We start from the raw sequence: 24986 nt of genomic DNA, 5'->3' as shown, positions 1-24986 counted from the left end.
GCGAAATGAGAAAAATGAAATAATAAGATATAAAGATCGACTTGTTGCACAAGGTTTTTCTCAAAGACCTGGAATTGATTATGAAGAAACGTATTCACCCGTGATTGATGCAATTACGTTTCGGTATTTGATTAGCATGGCAGTATCTGAAAATTTAGAAATGCGTCTTATGGATATTGTTGCAGCTTACTTATATGGATCACTTGATATTAATATATATATATATGAAAATCCGTGAAGGATTTAAGATGCCTAAAGCACAAAGTTCAAAACCCAGAGAATGTTATTCTGTGAAATTACAAAGATCATTATATGGGTTAAAGCAATCCGGTCGAATGTGGTATAATCGGCTAAGTGATCATTTGATGAAAAAGAGATATGTAAATAATTCAATATGCCCTTGTGTTTTCATTAAGAAAACAACATCCGGATGCGTAATTATTGCTGTATATGTTGATGATTTAAACATCATTGGAACGAATAATGAAATTCATGAAGTTGTGTTATACTTGAAGGAAGAATTTAAAATGAAGGATCTTGGAAAAACCAAGTATTGTCTGGGTTTACAAATTGAACAAAAAGAATGTGGAATATTTGTTCACCAGAAAAATTATACAGAAAAGATCCTTAAACGTTTTAATATGGATAAATCAAATTCTCTAAGTACTCCAATGGTTGTTAGATCATTAAACATAGAAAAAGATCCATTCCGTCCATGTGAAGATGATGAAGATATTCTTGGTCCAGAAGTACCATATTTAAGTGCTATTGGTGCCTTTATGTATCTTACAAATTGTACAAGGCCGGATATATCTTTTGCCGTAAATTTATTGGCAAGATTTAGCACATATCCAACGAAGAGACACTGGAACGGAATTAAATATATATTCCGTTATCTACGAGAAACGACAGACTTGGGACTTTTGTATCCAAAAGATGCTAATCCAAGTATAATTGGTTATGCCGATGCTGGATACTTATCTGATCCACACAAGGCACGTTCCCAAATTAGATATGTATTTACTCGTGAAGGCACTGCAATTTCTTGGCGTTCACGGAAACAAACGCTCGTAACAACTTCATCAAATCATGCCGAGATTATCGCACCAAATGAAGCAAGCCGTGAATGTGTGTGGTTAAAATCAATGACCCAACATATCCAAATCTCATGCGGATTATCATTCGACAAGAAGCCTGTGATACTATATGAAGATAATGCTGCATGTGTTGCTCAAATGAAAGAAAGATAATAAAAAGCGACAGTACTAAACATATTCCTCCTAAGTTCTTCGCATTCACCAAGGAGCTTGAGAAGAATAAATATATTGATGTTCGTCACATTCAATCAAGTAAAAACTCATCAGATCTCTTCACAAAGGCACTTCCTACGACAATATTCAGAAAGCACATATATAATATTGGGATGCGCAATCTACGAAATCTGAGAAGAATTGTTCGTGCCAACATGAGGGGGAGTTTACGTGACTGCACTCTTTTTCCCTTACTATGGTTTTTATCCCAATGAGTTTTTCCTAGTAAGGTTTTTAACGAGGCAGTATAAAAACACGTAATGAAGACAATCATTATGATCAGCATCACAAGGGAGAGTGTTGAAAATTAATATTTTAATATTGAGAATATTTGAATGTTGAATATTTGAATGTTGAAAATTAGGTAAAATTAGGTGTTGAATATTGAAATTTGTGTGTGATGATGAAGGTAATGATGTAATTTATTTTTGGATTATTTGTAAAAATTTTCTATAAATAGATATCTCATTTGTGAAGAAAATCACAATTGAGTTGAGAGAAAAATATTATAAAGTGTGTAGTGTGATAATTTTGAGAGTGAGATTTTTACTTTTTACCGTAAATTTTTACTTTTATAAATAGATATCTCATTTGTGAAGAAAATCACAATTGAGTTGAGAGAAAAATATTATAAAGTGTGTAGTGTGATAATTTTGAGAGTTTGAGATTTTTACTTTTTAACGTAAATTTTTACTTTTTCACAACAAATATTTACTTATCATTCTAATATTTATTTATCATTACAACAAAAGGTTACTTTTACCGCGATGGCAACCACACATGCTTAATCCAAAAATATACAAATGCGAACATAGAAACGTAACCTTCACTAGAACCAAAATAATGCTTCTTCCTGCTTCGGGCAAGCCCTTCGGTTCCAATCGAAATAGTCATGTATTATCTTCAAAAACATTTGAAATAACTCTAGGCTGAAATGAATTAAAATCCATCACAATTAGAAAATATGAAAATATCTTTATATCTCGCCTGAAGATATCTTATTAGTAAACGAAAAATATAATCAAATATGGTCCAACATGTCAACTTTTTCAACCCCAAAACCATAAGGTCCAGAACTCCCAAGCAATAGTTTTTTCGTCAGAAGTGAGAACAAGGTGTTCTATTGCTGATTCTGATCATTATACTTTTGCAAAGATGCAATCCCATTGGAACTTCGCCGATAGGGGGGAAATTTTGAAAGAGCCAAAGGGATTCCAACCAGCTAAAACTTGAGAAGAATCAAAATCACATTCAGATGCATGTTCTCCTAATTCCAGACAGGAAAAGGACATAAAGACAGCCCAAAAAACAATTATCACAAAACCAACTACTGAAAATTAGAAAACAAATATGGATGGGATCAAAGTAAAACGTCCTATCAATAAGTTAGGATTACTCGTGTTCAATTGCACACACCTCCAATTAGAGATTAATATCCAATCTATAACGTTGGTTTCAAGAAGGAAAATCGAAGCAAAACTTCAAGTGATTATATCATTAAAATAGAAGGCAATGAACATAGAAAATGTTTCTGATAACAAAACAAGCAATCTCAATTAACATTACGATTACATATGCTATTTTCACTTGATTCCACTGAAAGATACAGATAAAAAAAGAACTATCTATCAAGACTTAGTTTAGTTCGTAATGAGCTGTTCGTGAGGGAATACATACGCCTTCCAACCCCAATTTCCTCGTCGGTCACTCGTCGTCGTCGTCGTCGTCTTCGTCTTCCTGAAGTTTAAAATAAATATGCAAGTATCAAACGAAAGCATTAATTGCATCATAAGCACGCTCTAATCAATCTTGATTTATTGTTAAATCTATTTCATTTTTAATATAGATTCTGCTAATTATACCTCATCGCTTCCATCCTCATCATTTTCATCATTAACTTCAGATCTAGATTTGTCACTCTCTTCTTCTTCAGCGCCAGGTCCTTCATTCTGTTAAAATAATTTTTAATTAATTTGGTATCAATTAAAGTCGCTAATAATTAAAGTTTGTGTCAATAATCACCAGTCTTTTGTTGTAAGCCTGGAGAGTCTTCTCATACTCAGCCTTCCGTTTATCTGCCTTGGCAACGAATGGAGCTTTCTCCTGGAACAATTTGAAGCATATTAGAATATGAGGATACCATATGAAATAGATCTGTGTTTGAACTAAGAACTGAATAATCTGCGGTCGAAGTGAAATCTTACCGCCTCAGACATCGATTTCCACTTGTCACCACCAGCCTTCCCGACCTAATCAGAACATTGAATTCGCATAATTACTTACGAGTCAGGAAACAGTCTCTGATTACGATAATATCAAAATACACAAATAATCACTTACAGCTGCAACAGATTTGTTATTGGGATGCTTCTCTTTGAATTGTTTTCTAAAGTCCTCCCTATGTTATAAAGCACGCATGAAATATAATTATCACCAAGTGACGCATAAACACCAAAAAATTCGAATCGACAACAGAAAACTAAGATTTACATGAAAACGAAGAAAGCACTGGCAGGCCTCTTAGGCTTGTTTGGATCCTTGACTGCCTTTCCCTTTTTCGCTGCTGGCTTCTTTCCAGCTGCCGCTCCTCCTTTCTTCACCGAAAGCCTTCGAAAAACCATCGAAAATCAATCAAAATCCAAAAGACGAGAACAAAAAAATCACAGATCTAAAAGGTTAGCAAAAAAACTCACTTAGGATCAGCCTTTTTGGACTCGGTTTTCGATCTACCTCCTTTCATATCTACTCTGCGAAGAAAACAAACCGAAAATCAGCGAAAGCGTGAGAAATCGGTGCGAAACGTCGCGTAATCGTCGAAAATCGGCGTGACTCGGTCGAGTCAACGTGGTAACGGCGTGAAGTTCACCTCGTGTAGGGCACTTGGCTTTGCGGTTGTGGCGTGTGGGCTTAAGAATGAACGAGAGGTCGATAGAAATAGGAGAATTCTGAAGGGTTTCGAAGGAAAGGGTGTATAAATTCCTCACAGGAAAACAATTTAAGTCCGGGTTTGGGCGGGATTTCAAATTCTTTTTCGCCACGTCACCGATCTTCGTGATGCTGCTTGGCTCTTAACATTTTCCGCCACGTCATTCTCCTTCCCCTTTGTGTTTTCTCTGTGTTTCTTTTGGATGTGGTCTCACCCGTTGGATGACCTACCGGGGGGACGTGTCGTCATCTGAGTGCGCGATGGGATTTAAGCTATTTACGCGTAGTTTGGTGCTTTGGAGGTGTAATGACTAGGTTAACCTTGTTGTTATTACCGTTCAGGCCTCAGGGAATAAGCGTGTGTCCTCGTGGCCATTTATTAATTGAGTATTTTCATTGCGTTGTGTGATTGAGATACGATGCACGAAGAACAGGGTTACTTTTGTAATATCAAAGCGGTCCAATTTGTTTTGCATAATTCAAGTTTGATAATTCTCAATCTGCTCACATTTGGCTATTGAGTATTGATATATTTTTTACTTTCACTAAAATTTAAGTTGTTTCTTAAATTTAGATTTAGAACTGATTTATGTAATTTATATTTACATATAAATAAATAGGTGTAGTATATTTGATTTCTAAAATAATTTAGCCATTTTGTGAAAACCTCAAAAAACATAAATTACTTTTTCTTTAAAATACCTCTTCGTTTATAAAATCATATGTAAAATATTTACAAACTGGAAAAATGTGCTTTACTTTTATAAACATAGGTGGCGATCCTACTAATAGTGATAGTTTTTTTTTTTTTTTGCCTTAATTATGAGCTTTTTATATCCTAATATTTTGCTTTATACTTATATTTTTATACAAAATCCCAGTTTGATAGGTATGATTAAGTTCGGATTATTTATTAGTATTTTGTTTGATTTGTTTTGTAAACTTTACATTGATTATAGGTTTAACTATTTTCATTGTTTATCTTGGAAAACAAATCAATGCATTGAAGATAGACAATATCTCTCCAACTACAGTCACCGACATTGACACAACGTGATAACCAAATACCCCTCAATGAAAATAAAAAATAGCAAGCGGGTCTTGTAAACTTAATTCTCTTTCTTCTTCTGAAGTGTGGAGAGGAACCGTTGATGAATCACGACTTCCAAATTCAAATGGTCTACCATAAATACTCATTTTTTATATATTTGAAGAATTCTGAAGGTTATTCGAAAGTAAAACGTAAAACAGTTTTGGGAAAATAAACGATGAATGGGAAATAAATTGAAATATAATATGAAGGGTATCTTGGTCATAAATATGTTCATCACGATGTTATCTCTCTGGTTGAATTCGCACCACACGTAATATTATATATCCATCAAATTGCATATATTATCATATCAAACATTTATCAATCAAATAATTAATCATTCAATAATCATATCCTACGAACAAAGCGAACCCAAATAAGATTACAGTGGATTGATATGGGTGTTTACAAAAGGTTATTGTGAGTTTCGTTATCTTAAATATAATTTATTAACGTACAATCATGATTAATTAATAAATAAAAAAAAAGTAAAATTTTGATATTGATTCTATAAAAATTTTGGTATTACATTCCTGTAAATAGAGCATATCATAAATTTAAATAATCAAAATAAATCAACGAGCACCCTCAACAAACTCCAACATATAAACATGTGTTGGTCATACACAATCACAATATATAAAGCAAAACCAAAAATATCATAGAGCTGATAAAGCTCGATGATATAATACAATCTTCAAAATACTCCAAATACATCATACATCTACTCATGATATACCCTAGTAAAAATACAAACCCTTAATATCTATATATGCACACACTACAAGGGATACGACATCACGAACTATAACTTCTAGTAAATAGACAAACACTCGGTCCTACAATATCCGCACACAATAAATATGACAACCCTTTCTCGAGAGTCATAACCTAGTACGAGATATCAAGAAACAACGAAATATGACATAAAAGTGCTATGATAATATGCATGGATGCAATACATATATATGTACAAGAGTCAAATGATCGATAAACAACAGTCTTGCATAACATGATTGTGCCGATTCATGTCTCACAACTACGTACATGAGTCGAATTAAATCGAATCTAAAAATTCTCAAGGCATGACATGATATCATATTACGGATTTTAGCATAAATATAAACGAATATCAATAACGTATATAATTAATATTTGTCACGCCCAATACGATTTGTTCAGTTTATATCAATGTGTCCAACTAAAATAAAATGTGTAGAAACAAAATAAATAATTTATTTTATTTTGCACATCGATTAACAACTGATAATATGAGACCTATCATATAACACCATATAAAATCAACAAATATGAGATAAAATCATACATATGATCATCGCATGTCTCTGTCAAACATCGTAAAAATAATTCATCTCTTTGTGCTTCAACCAAGCAAGCATCAATATTACAATTCTTTGGAAAAAGCCTAAAAATGTCAACTCCGACAAATCATACGAATATTAAATTTAAATGACCTTAATATTACACAACGATCTCATAACCATTTAAATTCGACTAAAATCCTATAAACTTTGTTTCATATAATTTTCAGCTCCTAAGTAGGACGACCATAAATCTATATATGAAAGAGATTTAATAATTATACCTCACTACAAATGACTCTAAATCTTCTCTGGTTCGACATGTAAACTCAGATCGTGAGAACCGACACTCCGAAATTTTTACTCAAGCCTCTGTCGATTTTAAGAAGCTTAATTAACCATTTTTATTGTCATTTCGTGAATGAAGCTCAAGTGCATACGAAGGAGTTTTATGTATTCTTGTAGCTGAAATACACATGAATATATAAACATTCATCGTGTTGGTGGATTTGTATTCGGGTCCATAAATTAAAATTGAACAGATTATTTTCAAAGTTAATTCACTGTTTTAGGTCATTAACATCGGATCCTTACAATTACAATAAGAGTAGGTCTCTTGTGAGACAGTCTCACGAATATTTATCTGTGAGACAGGTCAACCCTACCGACATCAATATAAAAATAATATTCTTAACATAAAAAGTAATATTTTTCATGTATGACCCAAATAAGATATCTTTCTCACAAAATACGATCCGTAAGACGATATCTCACATAAATTTTTGGATGAAAAGTTATTTGATGGTTGTAAAATTTGGTGGACCTCACATGTAAAAGCGAGATAATAAATTTTTAAATTTACCTTCGCATCCATAAATGTGGATTCCAAAACGTATACATTTAATTAAATTAAGTATAGTTATTATTACACAAGTATTATTATAATTATTCTGATAATACAATTACTATTAAAATTATTACGTGATGCGTTCATTATTATACAATTATACAATTAATATTATACAATTAATATTATAATTATTCTAATATTATAATTATATAGTTATTATTATACAATTAAATATTATAACTAATTCCAATAATACAAATAATATTATAATTATTGTGATCAAATTAAGTATAGTTATTATTATTACTTAAAACTACTATCGTTCATAAAGTGTTCGGTGATGCAAAAATTCTAAATTATAGTATTATAATTCCCAATAATACAATTAATATTATAACTATTGTTATTATTTAAAACTATTATAATTAACGAACAATAATAAATATAATAAACAAAAAAATATCGTTATCTCTTAATATTTTGAAAAAATGTCGAAGACTTACGTTAATGAATAAATGGAAAATTCTAAAGACTGGTGTCGGAAAGAGACGTGCTCGATGCTCGAAAGAAAAACGCTCCTAAGGGGAAAGGAAGAAATTCTCGATCGGTGATTGAAAATGAGGAGTTGCGCAACTCATTTAAAGAAGGGGAGGGGGGGGGGGGGTTTGTCACGGATATTGAATCCGTGACATGTTGCCACGCCACGAATTCTGATTCCGTGACAGGAGGTTGTCACGGATATTGAATCCGTGACATGTTGCCACGCCACGTTGCGCAACTCATTTAAAGAAGGGGAGGGGGGGGGGGGGTTTGTCACGGATATTGAATCCAACGACTTCTGATTCCGTGACAGGCGGTCACAGATGCTCCTATTTTATTTTTTTATTGGTATTTTAAAAAAAATCAAGAATCCGGTGCAGCATTACACGGATTGTACTATTTTTATAAAACTTTTGTACTTGCAACATTTTTATAATGAATTTAATAATTTATAATATTTTTTAAAAAAAAGCCCAAAGATAATCTTTCAAAATATCTTAAAAATAACAAAAGATCCCACAGTCGATCGATCCAAAAATTGCTTCGATCTTGAAAGTTCTTGCCAGAATTGGACCGACTCGAGCCGGCCTCACAATCCATGGACTACACTCGTGAGTCGTGACATTGAATTTTCATGAAGGTGCGATCTTTTCTTAAAGTCTGCTTTCGTTTTGATGATATATCGGCAAATAACATGTTCATCGGATTCCGCGTAGATTTGAGGCGTAGGTTGGACGGAAAGTTCGATGCACGATCACAGCTTCCCTGTGCGTGTGAAACAGTGTGTTAATTTTGTAAAAAGATTTCGATTTGAAGCCATTTCATGAGTGTCATTTTTTTTTTTTTCTGTTTTCAACTAATTCCCATTATCATCTCTTTTATGAACCACTTGAGAATATTGAAATATTTTTCTTCATTATGTGCAAAACATATCAGAAATTGAAGAACACCGGAAGCTGAGAAACGAGAGGAGTGAAGAAACTTTTTATTCACAAAAATGAATCCAATGTCTTACAATAACCGTCAACGGTGTACCCTTTTATATCAATACAAAGAACGCACGCTTATAAGAAACACGCTTAACAAATACAAAATAGAAGAACAAAATAGAAGAAACATGTTTCACTTTACTTAATACGCCCCCTCAAGATGGAGAATGAATGTTGTGAATCCCCATCTTGGATAAGAGCATGCGGAAGCGAGTTGGCAGCAAAGATTTGGTGAACAAATCAACAAGTTGCAAGTTTGTCGAAAGATGCAAGATCTTGATGATTCCACTGTGAAGTTTCTCTCGCACAATGTGGCAATCAATTTCAACATGCTTCGTTCTTTCATGAAAAACAGGATTGGACGCAATATGAATGGCCGATTGACTATCACAAAACAATACAGCAGGCTCATTACAGGGGACACAAAGATCCTTCAGTAACGACAACAACCAAATCACCTCACAAGTAGCATTGGCCATTGACCTGTATTCGGCTTCGGCAGACGATCTGGAAACGGTTTGTTGCTTCTTGGATTTCCATGAAACCAAGGACTCACCAAGGAGAACACAATAACCAGAAACTGAACGCCGAGTATCTTGACAGGCTGCCCAATCCGAATCAGAGAAGAAACTAAGCTTAAGTGGGGTTGACTTACCATAAAAAAGACCTTGACCAACCGTTCCTTTTACATATTTAAGCACTGAATAGACGGCCTGCAAGTGTGAGTGTCGAGGCTTGGATACAAACTGGCTTAGCTTGTTAACGGAATAAGCTAGGTCCGGCCTTGTGATGGTCAAATACAAGAGCTTCCCCATCAGCTTTCTGTAAACAGAAGGATCATCTAATAGGTCACCATCTTCATTATTGAGTTTCAAGTTGGCATCCAAAGGTGTTGTGCGAGGCTTGCATCCTAAGAGACCTGCTTCAGTAAGCAACTGGAGAGCATAGTGTCGTTGACAAATAGAGATACCACGAGAAGATCTCGCAACTTCGATCCCTAGAAAATACTTCAAACTGCCCAAGTCCTTCAGTTTAAAATGACTATCCAAGAATATCTTCAAATCTAATGCTTCTTTTTCATTGTTCGTCGCAATAACAATGTCATCAACATAGACCAATAATGCTAAAAAAATATCACCTCTTGATCGAGTAAACAAAGAACTATCAGCATGTGATTGACGAAAGCCAATGGTGAGTAATGTGGATGAAAACTTGGAGAACCATTGACGTGAGGCCTGCTTAAGGCCATATAATGATTTATGCAACTTACAAACTGCATTTGCGGGAAGATCTTCCCTTTGGCGATGATATCCTGGAGTTAGTGCCATATACACCTCCTCAACCAAATCACCATGCAAGAAGGCATTATTTACATCGAGTTGGGTAAGATACCATCCGCGAATTGCAGCCAATGCTAGCAAGGTTCTGACTGTTACAATTTTGGCCACGGGTGAAAATGTTTCAAAGTAGTCCACCCCCTCTTGTTGTGTGTATCCCTTAGCAACCAATCGGGCTTTGTACCTTTCTAGTGAACCATCAGCTCGAAACTTGGCTTTATACACCCAACGACATCCTACAACACTCTTGCCATGTGGCAAAGAAACAATAGACCAAGTTCGATTACTTTCTAGGGCTTGCAATTCAGCATCCATGGCTATGCGCCACTCTGGTTTCATAACAGCTTGGGAGAAAGTGTTTGGCTCAACAATGGAAGAGATGTTATTAACAAGAACTCGGTAAGGACTGGAAAGCTTATGCACACTAAGGACAGAAGATAAAGGGTGAAAGGTGGAGGAAGGAGAAGAGGATGTAGTAGCGTAACAATGATAATTACTGAACCATGCAAGTTTGGTTGAATTTCGATGTGGACGGGCAGCAACCTCATTATTGGAGTTTATAACCGAGGAATCCGAAGGTTGTGGAGATAAACCAATCTGAGCTGGTAACACAGAATCAACAAAGATATTGGAGTCGACAGGAGAACGAGATTCACATTGAAAAGGAAAGACATTTTCATGAAATGTAACATCTCGAGATATGTAAATCTCATTGGTTGAAGATTAAGCAATTTATATGCTTTATAACCAGGGGGATAGCCAAGGAAAACAGACCTTATTGCTCGAGGAGAGAACTTTGTGCGATGACTAAAGAGGGTTGAACCATAGCACAGGCAACCAAACACCTTGAGGTGAGAATAAGAAGGACTTTTGTGAAAGAGCAGATCAAATGGAGATTTATTTGACAAAAGGGAAGTAGGTGTGCGGTTAATAAGGTATATGGATGTGAGAATACAATCACTCCAGTAGTCTAAAGGGATAGAAGATTGAAATAATAAAGCTCGAGCCACATTCAAGATGTGCTGATGTTTTCTTTCCACAACTGAATTCTGTTGCGGTCGCTCCACACAAGAATGAAATGGGATTATCCCTTCGGACTTGAAAAATTCAGAAAACTTAAGTTCTGGAGCATTGTCTGATCGGACTGATTTTATTCGTTTATCAAATTGTGTATGAATCATCCGACAGTAAGAAGGAAATACATGCAATACATCAGATTTAGACTTGAGCAAATAAATCCAAGTATATCGAGAATGGTCATCTACAATTGTGAGAAAATATTTGAAACCATCAACACTTAAAGGGCTGAAAGGTCCCCAGATATCAATATGAACCAAATCAAAAATGTTATTGGATAATGAATTATTTGAAATAAAAGGCAATCGTCTTTGTTTTGACAAAGGACATATGTCACAGTTTAACACATCAGTATTATTGATGGGATTAATGCCCAAAATCTTTCCCAAAACAGACAACTTGGGAAAAGAAGCATGTCCGAATCTATAATGCCAAATTTGAGACTTTGAAAAGAAAACATTACAAAGTGAAGCAGGAGCTGGAAATTGGCACAGAATGTATAGATCACCCATTCTTCTACCCATCCCGATCATCTTGTTCCGGTTGAGAACCTGAATTTGACAGGAATCAGGAAGAAAAGAAACTGAGCAAGGAATTTGCTTGGTTAATGAACTGATGGACATCAAGTTAAAATTAAAATGGGGAACATAAAGAACATCTTTCAAGATTAACTCACTGGACAACATAACTGTTCCTATATGTGTAACAGAGGCTGTCGAATTATTAGGCAATGTGACACTAGAATAGAACGGTTTGGAGTCGTGGAATAACCTCAAAGAACAACAAATATGGTGTGTGGCACCCGTGTCTATGATCCAAGACAAAGAAAGAGTAGGGGCATGATCAGTGGATAATGAGGATGTACCGGTGAAACAAGGTGTAATATCAGGTTGGTGCTGTGAAACCAAAGTGTTGTTGTCACCAAGCTGAAGTTGCGAGCTTAAGAAAGCAATCAACTGTCGGCAATGGTCTGGATTCAGATTCTCACCAATTGTGGGCAGTACGTCATCAGGACTGCTGCGAACATGATTAACATGGGCCTTTCCTTCACTCTGTTTTTGCTTATACTTTGGATGACTGGGAGGATATCCGTGCAACTTGTAACACTTGTCGACAGTGTGATTAGGAAAGTGGCAATGTGAACAAATAGGCTTATCAAATTTGCTTCCTTTAACAGTAGGGGCACCTCTCACAGCAGCAGCATTCGAGGTATTGAAGACTAATGATTGACTAGGAATCGCAGAAACATCATGATGTATAGACCTCTGCCTTTCTTCCTGAACCACCAAAGAGAAAGTCTTCGAAATCACTGGCAGTGGTTCCATCATCAAGATTTGAGCACGAATCTGAGCATATGACTCATTTAAACCCATTAAAAACTGCATCACACATTCCTGACTGTGATAATCCATCCATTCCTTTATCGATCCACATTGACACACAGAAATTGGCTGAAAATCCTTTAATTCATCCCATAAAGTTCGCATTCTAGTATAATAAGAGCTAATATCCATTGATCCTTGATGTAGTCCAGTCAAGAGCTTCTTAATTTGGAAGACTCTTGGGGCATTACTCTGGTGAAATCTATCTCTCAAATCATTCCAAATTTCATATGCTGTGGATATGTACAATAAGCTGCCCGCAATCTCTCGACTAACAGAATTCAAAATCCACGAGATTACCATGCTATTACAACGAAACCAAGCAGCATACAACAAATCACTAGGTGACGGGCGTAATTGTGTACCATCAACAAACGAAAACTTTTTTTTAGCTGTCAAGGCCATTGACATCGCTCTATTCCAGGTATTATAGTTGTTACCTGTAAGTAGGTGAGAAACCAAGACCAAACCAGGATGATCGCCATTCTGCAGAAAGAACGGACTGCTCGAATCTTCAATTGGTATCCGAACACCTGAATTGTTCGAGCTTGTAGCTGAAGACGGAATTGGCACTTGATTCCCTCTCACCATTTAAGACAATCAGAGTTACAGCTCAAAAATTTGATTTAAGCTCTGATACCATATCAGAAATTGAAGAACACCGGAAGCTGAGAAACGAGAGGAGTGAAGAAACTTTTTATTCACAAAAATGAATCCAATGTCTTACAATAACTGTCAACGGTGTACCCTTTTATATCAATACAAAGAACGCACGCTTATAAGAAACACGCTTAACAAATACAAAATAGAAGAACAAAATAGAAGAAACGTGTTTCACTTTACTTAATAAAACATGTTAATTGTATGTGGAGTTATATATGTACAGTACAATACATATGTTGTTTATTGATGATGATTTTCATGCACCTCATCTTAGCTTAGTGAATAGACATCTATGCTCGGATTTCGGAGCATTAATCAAGTGTATTTAATTGAGTTTGTATCTAGCTGCATATGACTTTTAAGTTGTGAAATTTTGAAGAAATCTCTGGACGTTAGACATTCTGTCTTTTGCACCCGATGCCTTTTCTGGCCAACAATGATTTATATAAGTTACGATGTTACGGACATAAATATCATTATAGATTTTACTATGGTGGGCCTAGAGTCCTAGACCAATGCAGTTCAACTGATGCAAGCCCCAAGTCCTTGGAAGGATCTAGACATGGGGAAAGGGTATTAAACGCGAGGGGAGGGTAATTAGGAATCATTCTGTTATTTTTTCCTGATTGTTGTTACTAGCTTTGGCTAGGGAACTTGCATCTAGCTACGGTTGCAAACAGAGTTTATCTCTGGGAAAAAATTGCTTATTTCAGTTTGTTCAATTGATACCAATTCATATGTTCTATCTTCATTAGCTGCCTTTGATTGTGTTTGTTTTGTTGTATCTCTAAATCTTGTGGCCAAGTAACCAGCAACCTAACATACGACTTCTCATTTATTTGGCATGGATTCTATCACTTTGTATTGACAATTCAGTATTCAGCTAAATATATTCTGTAAAATGAATGATCATGACTTGTTAAATTGTTCATGTTTTTTTTTCAGATGGAGCAGTTTCTTTCTTCTCTTGCATTTAAAGGTACTATAGCAGAAGCAATCACCGAAGCGAAACTACAAAAGAAACTGTTTGTTATCTATATTGCCGGTATGCCTTTTTCATGGATTTATTTTCATTGTAGTAAGTGATTGATTAATTAATAGAGAATTTAGTTGAACTTGAAAAAGAAAATTATAGTTTGAACTTTTCTCGGTATAGAAAGAGAGAAGCGTAGGATAGGAAGAAGGTGGAGTGCAAGGTAATGTCGAGTGTAAAATGTGGTGTTTTCCCAATTTTGACTGTCAATGACGATGGGTCTTCCGACTTTTTTTTTCCAAGCACATTTTTAAGTAATTTGGTGGTGAGATATGTATGAACGTTCTTGTTTTCACTCAAACTTGCTGTTTGATTGGGCGTGGTTGAATAATGGGATGATTTGGAGAGTGAATCGATGAATCGTGCGATTAACTGGGTAAAATTGTCTGAAGTTACCATGTGGTTATGCTAAATCTAAGAATTTTATACAGAACAACCATCCATTTTAAAGATGTTATTGCCAAATTTATGGATTTTTTATTCGCAAGTGAACTGTAGATTTTTTCCTTATCTTTTCGAATTTGTTTTGAAATGAATGATTTATGATGAGGATGTCTTATGGTTTGCTGTTATCCGTTACCCAACAAGTTGTTGTTTGCAAAACAATTTTTTAGCTGCACACATTATTGGTCCTCATGGTGTCTCTTTTGCATACTAGGTGACAAACCCGAGTCAAAACTTTTAGAAACATCCACATGGAGCAATCCAACTGTAGGTTTGCTCTCTCTACTGTGTACAAATCACCTATGTTCAGCAGATGGTTCTAAGAAAGAAAAAATAATGTTTCCCTCTTTCACTGGTTTCATGATTCATGATGCATCCAGGTTTCAGAGACTTTGACGAAGTACTGCATTTTCTTACATATCTCAGAGGGAAGCTCCGAAGCTTCGTACTTTTCAGCTATATGTATCCTTTGACACCACCGAGCAGTTCCTCAAAATTTTGAGTTTTGTGGTTAATCTGGCGCCAGCAATTATGATAATTGAAGGGGAAAGCTTGACCTCTAACTAATCTTTACTTGTCAGTAAATACTGGAGTGATAATAGAGGAGAAATGCGTTTTTTATATGAACTGAAGATAATCAAAGCCTATCATCGAGATTTCACGACGACAATTTTTACATATTTTCATATCCCTATATTTGTGCACACTATCTTTAGTATCTACTCGTTAGGTTCACTATTATCATCCAGTGGTTGGATTTCCAACTAAATATTTTTTGAAGCATTTATCAGTATAAACAAAATTTGTATTCTTGCATCAAAATCCAGACCCGCAGAATAATACACCCTGTATAACTGTCATTGGATACAATGGGATACGACTTTGGCAAAAAGGTACTTCTTTATTAGAAATTGAGGTCCATTTTATGTCAGCTTCCTCTAGTATGATTTTGGTATTCTGACAAACTGTTCGTTTTTCTGGTGGAAATTTTTTTAGAAGGCTTTGTTTCTGCTGACGTTCTCTCCACCAGTCTTGAGAAGGCATGGTTAAGTCTTCATCTTCAGGTTGTCTCAAATTTATACCTGTTGAATGTACGAGTAACATTAGTCATCTAATTGGTGGAGTTATGTTTCTGACGAAGGATGTGTTGTATTTCATGTTAATTCTTAGCCTTTATTTTCTTTTCTTTTAGTTTTTTAAAGGACATCCTCAGCCTTTTCTTTTTTTTTTTTCACATGATTAATGCGTATTGCTACTCTAGTTGATTTACTTTGAAAAATTACCATGTAATTTCTTAGGGGCATACTGTATTCTTGATGCATTATGAATGCTTATATTTGGTAGTTGTCAAGTTAATCGTCAGTTAGTTTTTGTGATATGCAGGAGACAACAGCAGCTTTTTTGACTGCCACTCTTGCTTCCAGGATTTCAGGAAGCCGTTCATCTGAACAACAGACTACGGGGGCATCATCTGAGCAACAGACTACAGGGGCCTATGGATCATTCCCACCAACAAATGATCTTAGTTTACCTCTGGATGCTGAACTGCCAAAAAATTCTGAGGCAAGAGCGAAAAGAAATAGCCGTGACGATGTGTGTGAGGTGAATTCTATCATGCCTTGGATAGTAGTTGTTTTGCTGACCAAATTGGGCTGGTTTTAATATGCAACTTTCTTTAATGAAAAGGAGCCAGATTCCAAAATGGATGGTGAGACCATTCAAGCATCTCATGGTAATATATCGACCAATCATCAAACCGATGAGCCTAAACCCACCATTGAAACCGAAAATGTTTATCTAAATCCTGAAGGGATCGGTCAAGGTGAACCTGAAGTTGTATGCCCTGTCCCAGAAAAAAATTTAGACTTTGGTGGCCTTTGTTCTGGTAGTGGAAATGAAATCTCTCAAGATATTTCCAATGAAACAATTGATGTGCCACAGGTGAAAAGACCAGAAACTGCAGAGGTGGAGAAAGTTGATAATTTTGATTACCCTGCCATAAAATCAAATAATGTTTTTTTCAATATCAGACTGTCAGATGGTAGCTTGCAAGCCAACTTCTGTGTGATGGACACGTTAAGAGTTGTCCATCAGTATATAAATGACAATCAAACAAGCAAATTAGGCTCTTTCGATTTAGCAATTCCGTACCCTCGCCATGTTTTCAGCGACCAAGGTATGCTCCAATTGCTAGTTTGACTTTTTTGCTTTCCTGTTGTGGATGATCCATGTAGGCTTCTGCCATATCGAGATATTATTTCACACTTGACACAAGTAAACTCATGACAAATTAGCAGCTACAGGTTCATTGTTCTTAATTACATCAACCCACTTTTCTGTGTCCAATAAACCAGAATTCTTTTCTGTGTTATCGGTCGTTTCTTAGAAGAGAGCAGATGATATCGGCCAAGCTCTAATGTGCTCTAATGTCATAGAAGATAATGAACACTTTGTGACTCAGCGTTTTCCAAAATATTCTTGATTTGTTTTCAGATCAATAATTTGTCATATTTATTGCGAATCGTGTTAAATTGTTCATGCTCTTGATTCTCTTTGTGGATTTTATTGCGGATGCAGATTTGGACTGCACATTATCAGCATTGGGACTCTTCAACAGACAAACATTGATAGTGGTTCCACGTAACCAAACTAATACGAATTACCGAGAAAGATCATCTCTGCATTCTTCTACAAATCTCAGTTCTTCAAGCGAAAGTAATGAAGGGTACTGGGCATCTGTGAAAAGAATTTTATCTTATGTGAATCCTTTTTCTTATTTGAGTGGTGGTGCTGCCTCACAAAGTCCGCGCGAGGAACTCCCTGGTGGGTCATGGCAATACAGTTAGTAACTTACATTCACTTCTCTTTTTAAAGATGCATGTTTATGAATCATCACTCCTTCGATGAATTTCTTCTGTCCTGTGAACTTAGAATTTAACATTTCATCCGTGCTATGTCAAGGGAATAGAACATTGAATGGGGTGTAAACTAGTCGAGCTTTAGTCGAACTTTTTAAAATGTTTTGAGTATCGTTCGACTCATCATACACCCTAACTGTGAGTCAAAGGTAAAGGGACAGTTCTATTAGGTTACTATATCTTTCAGGGTTTTTCAGAATCCCATTCAAGATTTTTGCCGGAATTGGTTGTTACCAACTTACTGTTGCACTCACTTAGATGATGAACACAAATTATCTGCTGAACAGACAATTTTGCTTACCAGTTGTTAATTATTAATATTCACCTCTTCAAGCATCTATTCTGATTCATTATCTGGTTGATTGATCGATTGCCTTGTTTCTTTCATTTAGATCCAAATTCTTCGTTTTAAAATAATGCGAGAAAAAGTTGCTTACCGGTTATTAATTATCCACATTCACCTCTTCAAGCATGTATTCTGATTCATTATCTGATTGATTGATTGCATTGTTTCTTTCATTTAGATCCAATATCTTCGTTTCAAAATAATGCAAGGGGATCAAGCTCTTCTTCGACTGTATACTCATCAGATAAAAATACATCTGAAAGTGGCAAAAATAGCAACAGCAGGAGCAGACAGAAAACTTATGGTTTTGGGGCCAACATTCACACTTTGAAACGTGATGAAGACGATGACAATGACAAAAACATATATTGGAATGGAAATTCTACACAATTTGGAGGCTCTGATGATGATGGAAGGTAAGTGGGGGTTTAGATTTTCACATCTACACTGATATTCTGCAGCATTTGTCTACATTATAATTATCAGAATGTGTTCTGTGATGGAAGGAAGATGTTACTGGATATTTATTTTTCCTTTCTAAATCTTTGTGATAAAGAATTTATAATATCTGCTACAAAGATAGTATAGTTCTTATTGTCAACTCTCGGAGAAGTCTCGTATTGTTTGGTTTTATTTCGTGAAAGAAAATTGTTATTTTGAATGTTCGAAATAGTATTTTGAATGTAAAAAAGCAATACAAGTAAACACGTTTCTCTCTTTTTTTTTGTTTAAAATAAAATATGCGTTTTTTAAATAATATTATGAGCGTTTTATATACATAAATGAGTGGCATGTGATGTTAAATTATCTAAATTTATTCTAAGAAGCATATAGTCTGTTAAATCACATGAAATACAGAGTACAAAGTCAACAAATATTTCCTAGCATGACATTAGGATTGAGATCGAGTTAAACATATCTTGAAGGTATTGCTCATAGTGTAGATCTATTGAGCGTGGATCTCATGTGTTTGGGTTAAAAGTAGCCAATGAATCTGTTATTGGAGTATTATTATCATTGCATAAACTCACTAATCTGGTTCAGAGAGTTGATTTTGATTTCTCATTTTGACTTTGTGTTTAGTATGATTCCAAGTTTGGCTCTTTTTAACGTCTCGATAAAACACATAAACGCATACTCTATTAACATACATTTAATAATATTCCAATATATTATTAAACTATTTTTTATTCATTTCATACTTAACACGTTAATATTCCAATATAAAAATTTTTTTACACCAACTTTTCCTTATTGTTAATGAGTTCTCCCAAAATAAAATACTCAAAAGGTTATACTGTATGAATTCTTTTTCAAGAAAGCTTGAACTGTATTTCCACTCCTATGAAATTCCCGCACAAAATTTGTCCTTGAATGATCGAGTAAGACCGTTAGCCATTACAAATAAATTTACAAATAAATTAAGTACAAAAACAGATGTTCTGATATAAGAGCTGTAAGAACCTCAGCACATGTATCACCAACAACGATAACCAGTTTTGAATCCATCATGGTTTCTGTAACACAAGAACAACGTAATGAATACGAGTTAATTTAAATGAATATAACTAAATCCGCCAAGCCGCGAGCGAGGAAGTCAAGCATGACCTCAAGCAAATCCAAGAACACTAGTCCAACAAAGCTTAGAACAAGAGTCGAGAAATGCCAAAATGAAACGAGAGAAGCCAGCTTGAGAGTGACTAACCAATCTAGAATTCTAGATATAACCAGATAACTGACAAAATCATATGTATCGAAAGAGAATCTGGGACGGTGCGGTGATGTTTAGTCAGTAAGGGAAAGGCGAACTCTACTTCACTGTACCAAAACAGGTAATTGATCTGGGTTATACTCTGTTTCAATGCAGATGGAATTCTGGCAGGGCATTGTTTTGCTGCATTTATTTGCTTTATCTCTTACATGGGCCAAAGGAAACTTCGTGAATACCCAAAAACCCACATATAAAACAAAATTTAATCACAAAAATAACATCTATATCTATTATTGTCAGGTATTAGTGTGTAGATGAAAAGATGATTATTTTGAATTCACTACTAGGGAGTAAATTACTCAAAATTTAGAAACATAAAAAAATTAGTAAAAGCATCACATGACATTAGAACTTCATGCTATTTTGCAAGGGAGCAGATATGCACATAACATTAAGATGTCAAAAAATATAACCAAGTGTGATTATACATGAAATCCTCATCTGGGTAACTGGGTTCACCTTAATACACGAGAAATTACACTTTGTACTCATGCACTCGCATCCATTTCGTAGACGACCACTTGTTTCCTTTAATGACAGGACAGCCACCTGTAGAATGCAGCAAGTGTTTTGTTTTGACGAGCCGTAGCACAGAAAATAGATGTCAAAACTAGAAGTAACAGCGATATTTATATGATGATAAGACAACTGCCGGGAGTATATCAGCAAGGGTCACAGATGAAATAATTCGTGAGAGAATAAAACCTGTCAGAACATCAACTAACCATGCAAACTTGATGGGTCTAAAGTTCCGTCGGGAGTCATGCTCCAGAAAAGAAGTGCATCACCCCTTCTTGGTTTAACAGAGAGTCCTCCCTTTGCACATTCAGATAGCTCATTCCACCAAGGCACGGAACTAACATTTCCCTTCGCAGCCGGAAATACTGTTTCACCTCCTTCTTCTACATCTGATCTGTAATTCATGTCAGACGATGAATGGACGGATCCACGAACACAACAATTTGCAAAACTGAGAAACGTCACTTACAGGTACATGAGAACCGTAGCAATGCGCTGACCACCATTCTTAGTGTTGAACTCATCCATAAAATAGTCATAATGTGGCTCATACTTTTGCCCTACTTCGTAATGAAGGATTTGAAGGCCCTCACCATGCTCTGGTTGTGATAATAATAATTTAAAGAGATTCAATGAGCCAAAAAAAGGGAAAAAAATCAAATTAAATGAGTCAAAAATAGCATTGCTCAGGGTATACTCAAACTGAATTTGAAACTTATGAAATTATGAGAATGAGGAATGTGGATAAGTTCCTAGGGATGAAGATTCATTGTTCTGGGAAGTGGACAAACAATAGAATTTTAGTTCTTAAGACACTACGAAGGATAAAAGTAAAACCGTAACTTACAGCCGATGCGGGTAAAGATCATTTATCAAGGGAATGGGGCAATACTTTGCAAACGTTAGATTAATTTTGGCAGCTACAAATTAAAATTGCAATGTAGAAACTGATGCAACACAGGTTTAAAAGGATCAATTTTAATCAAGTCCACCAGTCCTCTTCCCAATGCAAAGTTTTTGGTAAATAATATCTCTCTAAGATATCAAAGTTGATAGCAATGAGTCACCAAACTGCATACCTACAGGTATGAAGGAGAAATCTGCAATTCTTTTCTCAATGTCCCTAACAATTTTATCTCTTCCTCTAGTAAGAAATGTTCCAGAACTAGTACGCACTCTGCAATAAGAATCATAAAATCAAAGGAAAATCTATAATAGAGAGTAGAACATGCTTAACTAGACTGCTCAATTTAAGCATCCAGTCAATTTAAAAATATAACAGTAAAAAGCAGATCTCAATTATTGAGTACATAACGAATTCAACAAAGATGCTGTAGTAAAAACTATGGAGTGAGTACTCTGATTATAGATATGACATGCAAGAATATTCTCCAAAATGGTTTATCATATTAACACCCGAAAGTGAAACTTAAAATGTGGGATAAAAACAGGAGGAGAGCCCAACAACTATAAATTGGATAGAGGAACATAGAAAATAAGAATATGACCTTCCAAGGACACTGTTAACAGAACACATTTGTAAATTTAGAAGATGCTGTGCATAAGATGTCAGTTGTGGAGCTGTGTAATAAGGCAAAACCATTACGAAAGAGCTAGGTCCACCTAAAAAGGACTCTTGGTGGTGGAGACCCAAAAGGTCATTAAGCTGGAGAGAGAGCAACGAAAATGCCTTCGTAGAAAGCCTTATGACAATGGTATTAAGTCTAAGAAGGAAGTGAAGAAAGCAGTTAGAGAAGCCCTCATTGAAATGCCCGAGAATAGAAAACAGAACAAATGAAGACAGAAATGATATCTAAAAGTTGGTTAGGTTAGGATGTGATGATGATGAAGGCATTCAAATATTACTAAGACAGGGATACCAAAGTGTGAATTATGATTGTATTCAAGATGCTAATGCAAAGATGGAAGAGTGGTTACAGAACAATGTTTTGAATTGAAAACTAGTACGCCAAGGGAATGAAAAATAAGATAAAGATATTGGGAGATTGAGATGATTTGTGCACACTTAACACTGACCATCAAACGCAACTGTGATGAATTGGGAGGAAATACGAATAGTACACTCAAAGAAATTGAGAGAGGGATCGGGTCAGCACAATCGAAAAAACATATACATGCAATCGACCCCAACCATAGGTCTAAAGCTTGCACAATGGTATTAATAACACTTTCGAGATGACTTTAAACTCATTACCAGGGAAAGAAGGACTTCATATACCTGCTATCTTTACTTTTTCCAGTCTCACTATCGACAACAGAGGACTTTAGCATGTGGGGCTCCGCGATGCTGATTAGATAATCACATTCCTCTTTCGACTGCCAAAAGGACAATGGTGAAAGTAAATGACCCTTGAATTTACAGAGGAATTTGGCACACAGAAAACGTTAATGAATGAAAAAAACATACAAACAAGATTCATCTCCCTGCCTTACAGAAAACGGAAAGGCGGAAGAAGAAAAAGAAAAGCGTGGGCATGAATCATCTATATCATGCTAATTCGAACTCTTACTAGTCATCAAATAAAATTCCCCCAAACACCAAATCAAACTAAATGGATTACAAAGTTTTAAAAAAGTGCAATTTACCTCACCATAACCAGTTCTATTTTATCCTGATCAATTATGCTCAAACTTATTTCCCCACCTTCATCTAGCAAAATCAATGTTCTATTGCAGGGTATTGAGGACTCAAATAGATACCCTCTATTACATGCGAATAATTCAGATCTGCAATGTAATTCTGAAATTGAATCGGCTAAACTCAGCATAATACAGCCCAGAAAATCGATACATTTAGACTAGTCTTATACACGTACACGGATAATATACATACCAAAAAGTTATGGTAAACAAAGGCTCTGGGCTCCCAAGAAATAACTTCAACCCACTGATCTTTGTTATCCTCGTCTTCATCACCTCTGCGATATTCAAATTAACCCCACAAGCGCACACGTAAATTCGAAAAACCAACATGTAAGCAAAATGCGAAATTGAACAGGTAATAGATTCAGTTCGTACGAGTGACGAGAATTGTGAGATATGGAGCTGAGATCATGCGCTTTCGGAGAGCCCTTCGTACTGCCGGGAATCGAGAGAATTCCGAGAGATAACAGAATTACAATAAGCAATGACAACATTATCAAGAACGAGAGCACAAGAGTTGAAGACGACCCCGTTTTACGCGGCACCCGAGAGTGCTGCTGCCGCCCCTTCACCGCCATGAATTGTGAAATCGAACGCCTGAAAATCAAGGATCTGAGTAGGAATTCGGATTCTGAGAGACGTATGAGTGGCAGAATCGATATATAGAGAATCTATAACATTGATTAAGGTCAACTGTAAATAGAACAGATCTCGGCAGGAATTTTGTGCAAGCTCGTCTATGCACATACAGACTAGAGGGGTAAACTACCGACAGATACATATGTTATTATGATTGTCAATATATGTTATAAAAATTAAGCTGAAATGCATTTACCAAAAAATATAGAATGTATATAACATTTCTTATAATACATACATACATACATAAAATTTATCATCTATATGATATCCTTTGTACACATTTTTTTTTTAAGGATGAGAATTCTGGCTCATTAACCAATAATAATAGCGATAATAATAAAATTTAAAATATCCACATGAATCTAAATTATAAAATCTTTATATAGGGTTGAGCTGACTTCAAGTAAGATAAATTATGATGGGCAAAAACTTGTGTGAGACGGTCTCACGGGTCGTATTTTGTGAGGCGTGTCTTTTATTTGGGTCATCCATGAAAAAATATTACTTTTTATGCTAAGAATATTATTTTTTATTGTGAATATCGTTAGTGTTGACCCGTTTCACAGATAAAGATTCGTGAGACCGTCTCACAAGAGACCTATTCATTATGAAGTACACAGTTGAGATTACGCTGGCTGATAATTAAAATATCCAGTTATGATTAAGGGTCTAAGTTTATGTTTTATTTTTTTGCAATAGAGAGGTGATTGTTATAATTGAATATCGAATCCGATATCTTGTTCTACATTTGATATCTTGGTATCAGATGAGTTATACTGCAAACAAGTTTATGTGTTTTTTATTGTGAACATATGTAATATTTGAGTACACAATACCCTATACTATTAGTTAAATTTGAGTAATGTATAATATCAAATTTGCTCCTTTAATGTGACATCAAACTAAATTCACATTTATAACACTCCTATTTTTTAAAAAAGAGGAAAAAGTAACAACCCTAAAAGGGGGAAAACTCACTTTTTCACTAATATAACTTGGAAACCACCGTATAAGTTTAAAAATTGTTTTTTTTTAAAAACTCCAAAAATTATATGACTCGCGCATTATGTGTGCCGATTCTAATATTTATTACCTGAGCAATTCAAATTTCAACTTCAATTTTCTGTTTGAAAACTCCTAAGAAATTTCTAATTAAATTTC

General features: G+C 35.2%; 3 protein-coding genes across 7 annotated transcripts; 1 reads left to right on the top strand and 2 right to left on the bottom strand.

Moving 5' to 3' along the window:
* Nucleotides 1–2778: 2778 nt before the first annotated feature.
* On the bottom strand, nt 2779–4309 carry LOC140970935 (HMG1/2-like protein). Its single transcript, XM_073432938.1, has 8 exons — nt 4177–4309; nt 4004–4057; nt 3801–3917; nt 3651–3708; nt 3515–3559; nt 3333–3413; nt 3173–3259; nt 2779–3047 (listed from the first exon to the last, which is right to left on the bottom strand). The coding sequence occupies exons 2-8, from the start codon at nt 4048–4050 to the stop codon at nt 3015–3017; spliced, it is 468 nt and encodes a 155-aa protein (XP_073289039.1). The 5' UTR covers nt 4051–4057; nt 4177–4309; the 3' UTR covers nt 2779–3014.
* A 4194-nt stretch (nt 4310–8503) lies between these two features.
* On the top strand, nt 8504–18893 carry LOC140970934 (plant UBX domain-containing protein 11). Of its 5 annotated transcripts, none has more exons than XM_073432934.1 (11): nt 8515–8680; nt 8757–8807; nt 14434–14533; nt 15180–15232; nt 15346–15427; nt 15793–15858; nt 15965–16029; nt 16349–16567; nt 16652–17141; nt 17543–17806; nt 18408–18893. In XM_073432934.1, the coding sequence occupies exons 2-11, from the start codon at nt 8787–8789 to the stop codon at nt 18647–18649; spliced, it is 1602 nt and encodes a 533-aa protein (XP_073289035.1). In that variant the 5' UTR covers nt 8515–8680; nt 8757–8786; the 3' UTR covers nt 18650–18893. The 5 variants fall into 5 exon arrangements, with proteins under 5 accessions (XP_073289037.1, XP_073289035.1, XP_073289034.1 ...); XM_073432933.1 differs by having other exon boundaries at nt 15962–16029; XM_073432936.1 differs by lacking the exon at nt 8757–8807 and having other exon boundaries at nt 8504–8680; nt 15962–16029.
* Nucleotides 18894–19505: 612 nt separating this feature from the next.
* Nucleotides 19506–23963, bottom strand: LOC140970933 (probable prolyl 4-hydroxylase 10). The gene is made up of 8 exons (XM_073432932.1): nt 23559–23963; nt 23374–23458; nt 22759–22856; nt 21599–21696; nt 20989–21118; nt 20726–20913; nt 20460–20549; nt 19506–19746 (listed from the first exon to the last, which is right to left on the bottom strand). Exons 1-7 carry the CDS (start codon nt 23759–23761, stop codon nt 20476–20478), a joined length of 876 nt encoding a protein of 291 aa, XP_073289033.1. The 5' UTR covers nt 23762–23963; the 3' UTR covers nt 19506–19746; nt 20460–20475.
* Nucleotides 23964–24986: the final 1023 nt, after the last annotated feature.

This window comes from Primulina huaijiensis, chromosome 2 (genome assembly GCF_012295235.1).
Source record: "Primulina huaijiensis isolate GDHJ02 chromosome 2, ASM1229523v2, whole genome shotgun sequence".
NCBI lineage: Eukaryota > Viridiplantae > Streptophyta > Magnoliopsida > Lamiales > Gesneriaceae > Primulina > Primulina huaijiensis.
This window is presented reverse-complemented; position numbering and strand designations above follow the sequence as displayed.

Bases quoted from the DNA above. Each gene is read 5' to 3' on its own strand.
- LOC140970934 (XM_073432933.1), top strand. From the start codon at position 8,787: ATGCACGATCACAGCTTCCCT. The intron at 14,534-15,179 runs GTATGCCTTTTT...TTTGCATACTAG, and splicing joins GTTTGTTATCTATATTGCCG to GTGACAAACCCGAGTCAAAA. The intron at 15,428-15,792 runs GTATCCTTTGAC...ATCAAAATCCAG, and splicing joins TTCGTACTTTTCAGCTATAT to ACCCGCAGAATAATACACCC.
- LOC140970935 (XM_073432938.1), bottom strand. From the start codon at position 4,050: ATGAAAGGAGGTAGATCGAAAACCGAGTCCAAAAAGGCTGATCCTAA. The intron at 3,414-3,514 runs GTAAGATTTCAC...AAATTGTTCCAG, and splicing joins GGAAATCGATGTCTGAGGCG to GAGAAAGCTCCATTCGTTGC. The intron at 3,260-3,332 runs GTGATTATTGAC...TTATTTTAACAG, and splicing joins AGGCTTACAACAAAAGACTG to AATGAAGGACCTGGCGCTGA.
- LOC140970933 (XM_073432932.1), bottom strand. From the start codon at position 23,761: ATGGCGGTGAAGGGGCGGCAGCAGCACTCTCGGGTGCCGCGTAAAACG. The intron at 23,459-23,558 runs GTACGAACTGAA...TGAATATCGCAG, and splicing joins TCTCACAATTCTCGTCACTC to AGGTGATGAAGACGAGGATA. The intron at 22,857-23,373 runs GTATGTATATTA...TCCTTTTGGCAG, and splicing joins TTGTTTACCATAACTTTTTG to TCGAAAGAGGAATGTGATTA.